This window comes from Oncorhynchus mykiss, chromosome 15 (assembly GCF_057628025.1).
Source record: "Oncorhynchus mykiss isolate SJ-2025 chromosome 15, ASM5762802v1, whole genome shotgun sequence".
NCBI lineage: Eukaryota > Metazoa > Chordata > Actinopteri > Salmoniformes > Salmonidae > Oncorhynchus > Oncorhynchus mykiss.
Window position 1 is genome coordinate 86459793 of NC_143036.1, and position 15139 is coordinate 86474931.

Sequence of the window (15139 nt, forward strand, 5' to 3'; positions counted from 1 at the left end):
ATTGACCCTGTTGAATCAGTAGGAAAGATTTGTTTCTCTTTTGGTCCATTCAACAACAGAGCGATACGAACCTTGTTTCAGCAGGATGTTGTATCTAAATGTCATGCCTTATTGGAATGGATTTATTGATAATATCTGTTGGAATTTTTTGGGGATGTTGCCACACACATACCTACTTGTTAACAAAACTAAGGAAGTTTCCTTTAAAATTATTCATAAATATTATCCTGCCAACCACTATATGAAGAAGTTTAAGGAAAACATCAACTCAAATTGCTCCTTTTGTAATGACCACCCAGAAACAGTGTTGCATCTTTTTGGGCACTGTATTCATGTAAGAAAACTGTGGCAAGACATGAGTAGATTTATAATTGAACACATTTATGAAGATTTTACACTATTGTGGAGAGATGTACTGTTTGGATTCTTTACATACGATATAAATAAGCTGAAACATTTTTATGTAATTAATTTCATTATTCTTTTGGCCAAATTTCATATACACAAATGTAAATGTACAAACAGAAAACCACATTTTCGTAGCCAACAAAATGAAATTGAACTGTATTTTAAGACGGTTAAATGCTCTACTAACAAAAAAGATCTTAGAATTGTAAGTATATGTATGTTCCTTATTAAGGTCCTTGTGTAATTGTAATGTGATATTGTACCCCCTAGCTCGATTGTCCATTGTTTGTAATCTATGTATGCTTGTGTTCCCGCATGTGCTTTATGTATTGATTTGTTGTTAATAAAAATAAAAAATAAAATAAATCAATTACAACACAAATATCCGTTCAGTACACGTTCAAAAGAATTAGAAAGATTTCTGAAACAAGACCACTATTGAAACACAGTAAAATACCTTGTTGTCTTTCCAGCTAGGTGCTAAGGTTGATGTTGTTGATTGGATGCTTAAACAACCTTAAAACTAAAAAGTTTATTTTTATTTTTCCTCTCGCTCCCGTTTCCCATATGCCCTTTGCTGGTAAAAACAGGGGAGGCAAAAAAAACTCTAAATAAAAGTCACACTAAACTGTCAAATATACAGTGAGGCTTGAAAGCTTGTCAAATAAAAGTCCAAATATAGAGCACAGTGTGATTCAAGGGGTTGGTTTACAAGTAGTGCAGAGTAAGGTAGGAGAATGTATGTTTGTATTTCTTCTATATCAATGTCAAGTTAATGTAAACCGTGATCGGCCACACACTCCAGCACAGTAGGGGGCGACATGCACCTCAAAGCGACAATCGGCAGTAGAAACAATAACACAGTGTCCTCCCCATGATGTGAGGCTGGAGTAATGTAATCACTATCAGATTCATAGGCATAGCGGGTATTAATATTGTCTTGTGTATTTCACCTAAATCCTTTCATTAGTTTTAGTTATTTTTTCCATATCCATAGTGTGAGTATCGACTGCTCTGTCATGTATTGCTCTAGCCTGGCTGCAGTACCTTCAAGTCAGCGGCGGGAGTTTCCAGGTATGTGTTCCCCGGTGGGGGAAATGTACATATGGTATAAACGTTTAGAATAAGTACAACTTCATGTACTTGTGATAGTGTATTCAAACATCGTGTTGCTAGCGAGCCTTTTTTGATGGAAATATTATTCAGCTGAAAGAGTTTATCTACCGAGTGGTGCAATGTTAGGCTATCTAGCTACAGTACATACTAGCAGGCTGTCTGTAACGTAGCTGCCCTCCTGCAGGCACTTTGCTCACCACTTCCCTTCACGTTAGGTGTGTGTTTTGTGCCACATCGAGAAGTTCACCATTCATTTTATTCACCGCGGCATTTTCTGAGCTTAACTGACCAAGACGCACCTCCAAATGCCCAAAACCAGTGGCAGTTTCTTTCAACCAGTGGCATATTGGCTTTTTAGGTGAGCGTTGATACCTCTTTGTGATAAGTAATGTCCACTCCCAGCGCTCCTCTCCAGAGTATTGTTGGAGACGTAACGCAGCCGCGCTCCTCCAGAGTATTGTTGGAGAAGTAACGCAGCCGCGCTCCTCCAGAGTATTGTTGGAGACGTAACGCAGCCGCGCTCCTCTCCAGAGTATTGTTGGAGAAGTAACGCAGCCGCGCTCCTCCAGAGTATTGTTGGAGACGTAACGCAGCCGCGCTCCTCCAGAGTATTGTTGGAGAAGTAACGCAGCCGCGCTCCTCCAGAGTATTGTTGGAGACGTAACGCAGCCGCGCTCCTCTCCAGAGTATTGTTGGAGACGTAACGCAGCCGCGCTCCTCCAGAGTATTGTTGGAGAAGTAACGCTAAATAGGCTCAAGATAGCTCCTGATAAAGTTGGGTAGCTGACATTCAGAGCATAAATAGACACGTTGATTAGTCCCTGTTTTACAAATGGTGGCCTACCACATGGATTGGCATTCATAAAATGGCATTGAGGCCGACATGGTAGGCTACACCCCAGGAAGCACGAGGTAACGTATTTTTTTGGTCCTGTCCAGACCTCTATTTTTGTTGCTGGTGTTTTACAGGCGGTAGGCTTACAACAGATATGCATTTATAAAATGACATGTCAGGCAACACTGTAGGCTACACCCCAGTAAGCATGGACATACTCCAATGTCTTTTGGATGTCTTCTTTTGGTGTAGTCTGGACCTGCCTTAAGTTCCACATCCACAGACATTGGTTTTTGCTCCAGTCTGGACAAAAATCTGAACCAATCATAGATGTCTGTTTGGTTCAGATTTGGAGCGGTCTGGATAATCCCTGATTTGGCACAAACAAATGTTGAAAATATGTCATTTATAGACTTACATTCAGAACTGAAAATGAACCTGATTTCAACATCTGGAAAAGACTCCTTTTCAATGTCCTGTAAATGATGTCTTCACCTTTTATTCAGAGCCTAAACTTCAACATCTGGAAAAGACTCCTTTTCAATGTCCTGTAAATGATGTCTTCACCTTTTATTCAGAGCCTAAACTTCAACATCTGGAAAATATGTATTTTCTGTCATGTCAATGTCATTTGGTTCCTGGGACTATTCTAGTTTTGCAGTGAGCACATTTTGTTGCCAGTTTAGTCCCTCCTAGGTCGGCAGAACGGCATAGACCGGCCCTGATTGAATTGCGTGTATTTCACCCACTACAGGTTATGGACACTGAACAACAATATACAGTGGGGAAAAAAAGTATTTAGTCAGCCACCAATTGTGCAACTTAAAAAGATGAGAGGCCTGTAATTTTCATCATATATACAGGGGGTACCGGTAGAGAGTCAATATGGAGGCTATATACAGGGTGTTACGGTACAGAGTCAATATGGAGGCTATATACAGGGTGTTACGGTACAGAGTCAATATGGAGGCTATATACAGGGGGTACCGGTACAGAGTCAATATGGAGGCTATATACAGGGGGTACCGGCACAGAGTCAATGTAGAGGCTATATACAGGGGGTACCGGCACAGAGTCAATATGGAGGCTATATACAGGTGGTACCGGCACAGAGTCAATGTGGAGGCTATATACAGGGGGTACCGGTACAGAGTCAATGTGGAGGCTATATACAGGGGGTACCGGTACAGAGTCAATGTGGAGGCTATATACAGGGTGTTACGGTACAGAGTCAATCCTAGAGTATGAGCTGTGGACTGGAGGAAACAAGTCTACCCTAGAGTATGAGCTGTGGACTGGAGGAAACAAGTCAACCCTAGAGTATGAGCTGTGGACTGGAGGAAACAAGTCAACCCTAGAGTATGAGCTGTGGACTGGAGGAAACAAGTCAACCCTAGAGTATGAGCTGTGGACTGGAGGAAACAAGTCAACCCTAGAGTATGAGCGGTGAATTGGAGGAAACAAGTCAACCCTAGAGTATGAGCTGTGGACTGGAGGAAACAAGTCAACCCTAGAGTATGAGCTGTGGACTGGAGGAAACAAGTCAACCCTAGAGTATGAGCTGTGGACTGGAGGAAACAAGTCAACCCTAGAGTATGAGCGGTGAATTGGAGGAAACAAGTCAACCCTAGAGTATGAGCTGTGGACTGGAGGAAACAAGTCAACCCTAGAGTATGAGCTGTGGACTGGAGGAAACAAGTCAACCCTAGAGTATGAGCGGTGAATTGGAGGAAACAAGTCAACCCTAGAGTATGAGCGGTGAACTGGGGGGAAAACAGAGTACTGTTTAGAAGTGGGATTGCTCCTCCATGGATCAGACAAATTATAGGATTCTAGAAATGACTTGATGACTGCGTCTGATTTTGAAATGACATGGTTGGGCTTCGGTCTAGATCTGTCTAGACTTGGATGGAACACGCAATTGAAATCTCCGCCCAGTTTCAAATGATGAGTTAAGGTCGGGAAGTGTTGCATTGAGGTCAGAGAAAAATGGAGGGAAAAAGCGTCATCCCAATTAGGACCGTAGGGGTTAGCCAGAACCACCGTAGGGGTTAGCCAGAACCAAGCCAGAACCACCGTAGGGGTTAGCCAGAACCACCGTAGGGGTTAGCCAGAACCAAGCCAGAACCACCGTAGGGGTTAGCCAGAACCAAGCCAGAACCACCGTAGGGGTTAGCCAGAGCCAAGCCAGAACCACCGTAGGGGTTAGCTAGAACCAAGCCAGAACCACCGTAGGGGTTAGCCAGAACCACCGTAGGGGTTAGCCAGAACCAAGCCAGAACCACCGTAGGGGTTAGCCAGAACCAAGCCAGAACCACCGTAGGGGTTAGCCAGAACCACCGTAGGGGTTAGCCAGAACCAAGCCAGAACCACCGTAGGGGTTAGCCAGAACCAAGCCAGAACCACCGTAGGGGTTAGCCAGAGCCAAGCCAGAACCACCGTAGGGGTTAGCCAGAACCAAGCCAGAACCACCGTAGGGGTTAGCCAGAACCAAGCCAGAACCAAGCCAGAACCACCGTAGGGGTTAGCCAGAACCAAGCCAGAACCAAGCCAGAACCACCGTAGGGGTTAGCCAGAACCAAGCCAGAACCACCGTAGGGGTTAGCCAGAACCAAGCCAGAACCACCGTAGGGGTTAGCCAGAACCAAGCCAGAACCAAGCCAGAACCACCGTAGGGGTTAGCCAGAACCAAGCCAGAACCACCGTAGGGGTTAGCCAGAACCACCGTAGGGGTTAGCCAGAACCACCGTAGGGATTAGCTAGAACCAAGACAGAACCACCGTAGGGGTTAGCCAGAACCACCGTAGGGGTTAGCCAGAACCAAGCCAGAACCACCGTAGGGGTTAGCCAGAACCAAGCCAGAACCACCGTAGGGGTTAGCCAGAACCAAGCCAGAACCACCGTAGGGGTTAGCCAGAACCAAGCCAGAACCACCGTAGGGGTTAGCCAGAGCCAAGCCAGAACCACCGTAGGGGTTAGCCAGAACCAAGCCAGAACCACCGTAGGGGTTAGCCAGAACCACCATAGGGGTTAGCCAGAACCAAGCCAGAACCACCGTAGGGGTTAGCCAGAACCACCGTAGGGGTTAGCCAGAACCACCATAGGGGTTAGCCAGAACCAAGCCAGAACCACCGTAGGGGTTAGCCAGAACCACCGTAGGGGTTAGCCAGAACCACCGTAGGGGTTAGCCAGAACCACCATAGGGGTTAGCCAGAACCAAGCCAGAACCACCGTAGGGGTTAGCCAGAACCAAGCCAGAACCACCGTAGGGGTTAGCCAGAGCCAAGCCAGAACCACCGTAGGGGTTAGCCAGAACCAAGCCAGAACCACCGTAGGGGTTAGCCAGAACCACCATAGGGGTTAGCCAGAACCACCGTAGGGGTTAGCCAGAACCACCGTAGGGGTTAGCCAGAACCACCATAGGGGTTAGCCAGAACCAAGCCAGAACCACCATAGGGGTTAGCCAGAACCACCGTAGGTGTTAGCCAGAACCAAGCCAGAACCACCGTAGGGGTTAGCCAGAACCAAGCCAGAACCACCGTAGGGGTTAGCCAGAACCAAGCCAGAACCACCGTAGGGGTTAGCCAGAACCAAGCCAGAACCACCGTAGGGGTTAGCCAGAACCACCGTAGGGGTTAGCCAGAACCAAGCCAGAACTACAGTAGAGGTTAGCCAGAACCACCGTAGGTGTTAGCCAGAATCACTGTAGGGGTTAGCCAGAACCAAGCCAGAACCACCGTAGGGGTTAGCCAGAACCACCGTAGAGGTTAGCCAGAACCACCGTAGGGGTTAGCCAGAACCACCGTAGGGGTTAGCCAGAACCAAGCCAGAACCACCGTAGGGGTTAGCCAGAACCACCGTAGGGGTTAGCCAGAATCAAGCCAGAACCACCGTAGGGGTTAGCCAGAACCAAGCCAGAACCACCGTAGGGGTTAGCCAGAACCAAGCCAGAACCACCGTAGGGGTTAGCCAGAACCAAGCCAGAACCACCGTAGGGGTTAGCCAGAACCACCGTAGGGGTTAGCCAGAACCAAGCCAGAACCACCGTAGGTGTTAGCCATAATCACTGTAGGGGTTAGCCAGAACCAAGCCAGAACCACCGTAGGGGTTAGCCAGAACCACCATAGGGGTTAGCCAGAACCAAGCCAGAACCACCGTAGGGGTTAGCCAGAACCACCGTAGGGGTTAGCCAGAACCACCATAGGGGTTAGCCAGAACCAAGCCAGAACCACCGTAGGGGTTAGCCAGAACCAAGCCAGAACCACCGTAGGGGTTAGCCAGAACCAAGCCAGAACCACCGTAGGGGTTAGCCAGAACCAAGCCAGAACCACCGTAGGGGTTAGCCAGAATCAAGCCAGAACCACCGTAAGGGTTAGCCAGAACCAAGCCAGAACCACCGTAAGGGTTAGCCAGAACCACCGTAGGGGTTAGCCAGAACCACCGTAGAGGTTAGTATAGTTAGTATAGTAGTTATGGTATTATTCAGATACATATTGGGATGCCTTGAATGTACACTGTCTGTGTTTTGATTCTGAGGAGGGAGGTGTGCACTGTCCAGCATTGAGAAGCTCACGTTCAATGTATTTATTTAATGGATATGATATAAACATCTACCACTCTAACCCTCACACAACGCTAACCCAACCCTCACACAACGCTAACACAACCCTCACACAACTCTAACACAACCCTCACACAACGCTAACACAACCCTCACACAACGCTAACACAACCCTCACACAACCCTAACACAACCCCTAACTCGGTACAGATCAGAGATGCCGTCTAACGTGGAGATCAAGGCGAGGGTGAGCAATGCGACACGATTGGCGGAGAGAGCCAGCCAGCTAAGCCAATCAGAGGGAACAGTAATCCGCCAGCAGGACACGTTCTTCAACTGCAGCACCGGACGGCTTAAACTACGTAACCTGATGGTACACACACACACATCCCACACCACACCACACCACACACACACATCCCACACACACACACACACACACCACACCACACCACACCACACCACACACACACACACCACACCACACCACACCACACCACACACACACATCCCACACCACACCACACCACACCACACACACACATCCCACACCACACCACACCACACCACACACACACATCCCACACACACACACACACACACCACACCACACCACACCACACCACACACACACACACCACACCACACCACACCACACACACACACACACACACACACACACACACACACACACCACACCACACCACACACACACATCCCACACACACACACACACCACACCACACCACACCACACACACACATCCCACACACACACACACACCACACCACACCACACCACACCACACCACACACACATCCCACACACACCCCCCCCACACTCAACACACCACACAACACACACACACGTAAACACACCCCCAACACACACATAAACACCCCCCCCCAACACACACACGTAAACACACACACATGCTTTGGACTGAAGTTGTATTTGTCCAGCAGGATGGGAGTGGTCAGCTGATTTTCTATGAGAGACCAGATTGTGACGGGCCCAAGGTGTCCAACTACTCTCTCTCTACTACACAGGACCCAGAGGGGCTCAGAGTGAGTAGCTACTCCAACACTCCTGTACCTACTCCAACACTACTGTACCTACTACAACACTACTGTCCCTACTACACAGTGAGTAGCTACTACAACACTACTGTACCTACTACAACACTACTGTCCCTACTACACAGTGAGTAGCTACTACAACACTACTGTACCTACTACAACACTACTGTACTTACTCCAACACTACTGTACCTACTACAACACTACTGTACCTACTACAACACTACTGTACCTACTACAACACTACTGTACCTACTACAACTCTACTGTACCTACTACAACACTACTGTACCTACTACAACACTACTGTACCTACTACAACACTACTGTACCTACTACAACACTACTGTACCTACTACAACACTACTGTACCTACTACAACACTACTGTACCTACTACAACACTACTGTACCTACTACAACACTACTGTACCTACTACAACACTACTGTACCTACTACAACACTACTGTACCTACTACAACACTCCTGTACCTACTACAACACTACTGTACCTACTACAACACTACTGTACCTACTACAACACTCCTGTACCTACTCCAACACTCCTGTACCTACTCCAACACTACTGTACCTACTACAACACTACTGTACCTACTACAACACTACTGTACCTACTACAACACTACTGTACCTACTACAACACTACTGTACTTACTCCAACACTACTGTGCCTACTCCAACACTACTGTACTTACTCCAACACTACTGTGCCTACTACAACACTACTGTACCTACTACAACACTACTGTACCTACTACACAGTGAGTAGCTACTACAACACTACTGTACCTACTACAACACTACTGTACCTACTACAACACTACTGTACCTACTACAACACCACTGTACCTACTACAACACTACTGTACCTACTACAACACTACTGTACCTACTACAACACTACTGTACCTACTACAACACTACTGTACCTACTACAACACTACTGTACCTACTACAACACTACTGTACCTACTACAACACCACTGTACCTACTACAACACTACTGTACCTACTCCAACACTACTGTACCTACTCCAACACTACTGTACCTACTACACAGTGAGTAGCTACTACAACACTACTGTACCTACTACAACACTACTGTACCTACTACAACACTACTGTACCTACTCCAACACTACTGTACCTACTACAACACTACTGTACCTACTCCAACACTACTGTACCTACTACAACTCTACTGTACCTACTCCACAGTGAGTAGCTACTACAACACTACTGTACCTACTACAACACTACTGTACCTACTACAACACTACTGTACCTACTCCAACACTACTGTACCTACTCCAACACTACTGTACCTACTACAACACTACTGTCCCTACTACACAGTGAGTAGCTACTACAACACTACTGTACCTACTACAACACTACTGTCCCTACTACACAGTGAGTAGCTACTACAACACTACTGTACCTACTACAACACTACTGTACTTACTCCAACACTACTGTGCCTACTACAACACTACTGTACCTACTACACAGTGAGTAGCTACTACAACACTACTGTACCTACTACAACACTACTGTACCTACTACACAGTGAGTAGCTACTACAACACTACTGTACCTACTACACAGTGAGTAGCTACTACAACACTACTGTACCTACTACAACACTACTGTACCTACTACAACACTACTGTACCTACTACAACACTACTGTACCTACTACAACTCTACTGTACCTACTACAACACTACTGTACCTACTACAACACTCCTGTACCTACTACAACACTACTGTACCTACTACAACACTACTGTACCTACTACAACACTACTGTACCTACTACAACACTACTGTACCTACTACAACACTACTGTGCCTACTCCAACACTACTGTACCTACTACAACACTACTGTACTTACTCCAACACTACTGTACCTACTACAATACTACTGTACCTACTACAACACTACTGTACCTACTACACAGTGAGTAGCTACTACAACACTACTGTACCTACTACAACACTACTGTACCTACTACAACACTACTGTACCTACTACACAGTGAGTAGCTACTACAACACTACTGTACCTACTACAACACTACTGTACCTACTACAACACTACTGTACCTACTCCACAGTGAGTAGCTACTACAACACTACTGTACCTACTACAACACTACTGTACCTACTACAACACTACTGTACCTACTCCAACACTACTGTACCTACTCCAACACTACTGTACCTACTACAACACTACTGTACCTACTACAACACTACTGTACCTACTACAACACTACTGTACCTACTACACAGTGAGTAGCTACTACAACACTACTGTACCTACTACAACACTACTGTACCTACTACAACACTACTGTACCTACTACAACACTACTGTACCTACTACAACACTACTGTACTTACTCCAACACTACTGTGCCTACTACAACACTACTGTACCTACTACAACACTACTGTACCTACTACAACACTACTGTCCCTACTACACAGTGAGTACCTACTCCAACACTACTGTACCTACTACAACACTACTGTCCCTACTACACAGTGAGTAGCTACTACAACACTACTGTACCTACTACAACACTACTGTACCTACTACACAGTGAGTACCTACTCCAACACTACTGTACCTACTCCAACACTACTGTACCTACTACAATACTCCTGTACCTACTCCAACACTACTGTACCTACTACAACACTACTGTACCTACTACACAGTGAGTAGCTACTACAACACTACTGTACCTACTACAACACTCCTGTACCTACTACAACACTACTGTACCTACTACAACACTACTGTACCTACTACAACTCTACTGTACCTACTCCAACACTACTGTACCTACTACAACACTACTGTACCTACTACAACACTACTGTACCTACTACACAGTGAGTAGCTACTACAACTCTACTGTACCTACTACAACACTACTGTACCTACTACAACACTACTGTACCTACTACAACACTACTGTACCTACTACAACACTACTGTACCTACTACACAGTGAGTAGCTACTACAACTCTACTGTACCTACTACAACACTACTGTACCTACTACAACACCACTGTACCTACTACAACACTACTGTACCTACTACAACTCTACTGTACTTACTCCAACACTACTGTACCTACTACAACACTACTGTCCCTACTACAACACTACTGTCCCTACTACACAGTGAGTAGCTACTTCAACACTACTGTACCTACTCCAACACTCCTGTACCTACTCCAACACTACTGTACCTACTACAACACTACTGTACCTACTACAACACTACTGTACCTACTACAACACTACTGTACCTACTCCAACACTACTGTACCTACTACACAGTGAGTAGCTACTACAACTCTACTGTACCTACTACAATACTCCTGTACCTACTCCAACACTACTGTACCTACTACAACTCTACTGTACCTACTACAACACTACTGTACCTACTACACAGTGAGTAGCTACTACAACACTACTGTACCTACTACACAGTGAGTAGCTACTACAACACTAATGTACCTACTACAATACTCCTGTACCTACTCCAACACTACTGTACCTACTACACAGTGAGTAGCTACTACAACACTCCTGTACCTACTCCAACACTACTGTACCTACTCCAACACTACTGTACCTACTCCAACACTACTGTACCTACTACAACACTACTGTACCTACTACACAGTGAGTAGCTACTCCAACACTACTGTGCCTACTACAACACTACTGTGCCTACTCCAACACTACTGTACCTACTCCAACACTACTGTACCTACTACAACACTACTGTACCTACTACAACACTACTGTACCTACTACACAGTGAGTAGCTACTCCAACACTACTGTACCTACTCCAACACTACTGTACCTACTACACAGTGAGTAGCTACTCCAACACTACTGTACCTACTACAACACTACTGTACCTACTACACAGTGAGTAGCTACTCCAACACTACTGTACCTACTCCAACACTACTGTACCTACTCCACAGTGAGTAGCTACTCCAACACTACTGTACCTACTCCAACACTACTGTACCTACTACACAGTGAGTAGCTACTACAACACTCCTGTACCTACTACAACACTACTGTACCTACTCCAACACTACTGTACCTACTACACAGTGAGTAGCTACTACAACACTACTGTACCTACTACACCACTACTGTACCTACTACAACACTACTGTACCTACTACAACACTACTGTACCTACTACAACACTACGGTCCCTACTACAACACTACTGTACCTACTCCAACACTACTGTACCTACTACAACACTACTGTACCTACTACAACACTACTGTACCTACTACACCACTACTGTACCTACTCCAACACTACTGTACCTACTACACCACTACTGTACCTACTCCAACACTACTGTACCTACTACAACACTACTGTACCTACCACACCACTACTCTCTCTACCACACCACTACTCTCTCTACCACACAAGACCCTGAGGGAATAATTAGTGACTAGTTTAGAGTGGGCTCGAGGTGAGGTGGTGTATATTAATGTGTGTGTGTGTGTGTGTGTGTGTGTAGACTGTGCTGGCTGATTCTCTAGGGGTTAAGGGTGAGGTGAGGAAGGAGAGGAGGCTGTTCCTGGTTGGTCAGACGAGGGTTCACTTGGACTCAGTGGAGGGCCTGGGACACTACATGGAGCTAGAGGTAGGTTCACCTGGCTGGGACACTAGACACTACATCGATCTAGAGGTATGTTCACCTGGCTGGGACACTACATCAATCTAGAGTAGGTTCACCTGGCTGGGACAATAGACACTCCATAGGACTAGAGGTAGGTTCACCTGGCTGGGACACCACATAGATATAGAGGTAGGTTCACCTGGCTGGGACACTACATAGATCTAGAGGTAGGTTCACCTGGCTGGGACACTACATAGATCTAGAGGTATGTTCACCTGGCTGGGACACTAGACACTACATAGATCTAGAGGTAGGTTCACCTGGCTGGGACACTACATAGATCTAGAGGTATGTTCACCTGGCTAGGACACTAGACACTACATAGATCTAGAGGTAGGTTCACCTGGATGGGACACTAGAAACTACATAGATCTAGAGGTAGGTTCACCTGGCTGGGACACTACATAGATCTAGAGGTATGTTCACCTGGCTGGGACACTAGACACTACATAGATCTAGAGGTAGGTTCACCTGGCTGGGACACTACATAGATCTAGAGTAGGTTCACCTGGCTGGGACACTACATAGATCTAGAGGTAGGTTCACCTGGCTGGGACACTAGACACTACATAGATCTAGAGGTAGGTTCACCTGGCTGGGACACTACATAGATCTAGAGTAGGTTCACCTGGCTGGGACACTACATAGATATAGAGGTAGGTTCACCTGGCTGGGACACTACATAGATCTAGAGGTAGGTTCACCTGGCTGGGACACTACATAGATCTAGAGGTAGGTTCATCTGGCTGGGACACTAGACACTACATAGATCTAGAGGTAGGTGCACCTGGCTGGGACACTAGACACTACATAGATCTAGAGGTAGATTCACCTGGCTGGGACACTAGACACTACATAGATCTAAAGGTAGGTTCACCTGGCTGGGACACTACATAGATCTAGAGGTAGGTTCACCTGGCTGGGACACTAGACACTACATAGATCTAGAGGTAGGTGCACCTGGCTGGGACACTAGACACTACATAGATCTAGAGGTAGATTCACCTGGCTGGGACACTAGACACTACATAGATCTAAAGGTAGGTTCACCTGGCTGGGACACTACATAGATCTAGAGGTAGGTTCATCTGGCTGGGACACTAGACACTACATAGATCTAGAGGTAGGTGCACCTGGCTGGGACACTAGACACTACATAGATCTAGAGGTAGATTCACCTGGCTGGGACACTAGACACTACATAGATCTAGAGGTAGGTGCACCTGACTGGGACACTAGACACTACATAGATCTAGAGGTAGGTGCACCTGGCTGGGACACTAGACACTACATAGACCTAGAGGTAGATTCACCTGGCTGGGACACTACATAGATCTAGAGGTAGGTTCACCTGACTGGGACACTAGACACTACATAGATCTAGAGGTAGATTCACCTGGCTGGGACACTAGACACTACATAGATCTAGAGGTAGGTGCACCTGGCTGGGACACTACATATATCTAGAGGTAGATTCACCTGGCTGGGACACTAGACACTACATAGATCTAGAGGTAGGTTCACCTGGTTGGGACACTACATAGATCTAGAGGTAGGTGCACCTGGCTGGGACACTACATATATCTAGAGGTAGATTCACCTGGATGGGACACTAGAAACTACATAGATCTAGAGGTAGGTTCACCTGGCTGGGACACTACATAGATCTAGAGGTAGGTTCACCTGGCTAGGACACTAGACACTACATAGATCTAGAGGTAGATTCACCTGGATGGGACACTAGACACTACATACATAGATCTAGAGGTAGGTTCACCTGGCTGGGACACTAGACACTACATAGATCTAGAGGTAGGTTCACCTGGATGGGACACTAGAAACTACATAGATCTAGAGGTAGGTTCACCTGGCTGGGACACTAGACACTACATAGATCTAGAGGTATGTTCACCTGGCTAGGACACTAGACACTACATAGATCTAGAGGTATGTTCACCTGGCTGGGACACTAGACACTACATAGATCTTGAGGTTGCGGTGTGTCTGTGTTTCTAGATCTTGTTTAAAAAGCTGTTTTTATGAAATGTGTGTGTGTGTAGGTGGTGTTGAGGGAGGACCAGAGGCCTGAGGAGGGGGAGGCGATTGCTCGCAGCCTGATGAAGGAGCTCGGTGTCGGGAATGACAGCCTGGTGACTGGGGCCTACGTGGACCTCTTGCTGGAAGGCCAAGGATAGCAACACACAGTATATGAACCCTCCCTTGCAGGACTAAAACATTCCCATCATGTGAAAGCAACTGGAAAACGCTTTTGGTAATAAAAAATAAAATAGCAAATGTTTGTGTGATGTTTAATATGGTCTAAGGACCTGGGCCTGAGTTTCTGCTAAGATAATATAGGGAGC

General features: G+C 46.3%; 1 protein-coding gene across 26 annotated transcripts in view; it reads left to right on the plus strand.

Annotated features, from left to right (window-relative positions):
• Positions 1–15071, plus strand: part of LOC118947720 (uncharacterized) — a 20797-nt gene extending 5726 nt beyond the window's left edge. The window contains exons 1-5 of one of the 26 annotated variants that reach the window (XM_036972756.2): positions 1234–1482; positions 7131–7293; positions 7886–7987; positions 12615–12740; positions 14837–15071. In XM_036972756.2, coding sequence (XP_036828651.1) covers positions 7138–7293; positions 7886–7987; positions 12615–12740; positions 14837–14971 — 519 coding nt within the window. In that variant the 5' untranslated portion in view covers positions 1234–1482; positions 7131–7137 and the 3' untranslated portion in view covers positions 14972–15071. Of the gene's footprint in view, positions 1–1233; positions 1883–2197; positions 2437–7130; positions 7294–7882; positions 8066–12614; positions 12741–14836 lie in introns of those variants that run through there. The other 25 variants (XM_090201511.1, XM_090201509.1, XM_036972754.2 and 22 more) reach the window with 25 other exon arrangements.
• The last annotated feature ends 68 nt before the right edge of the window (positions 15072–15139 follow it).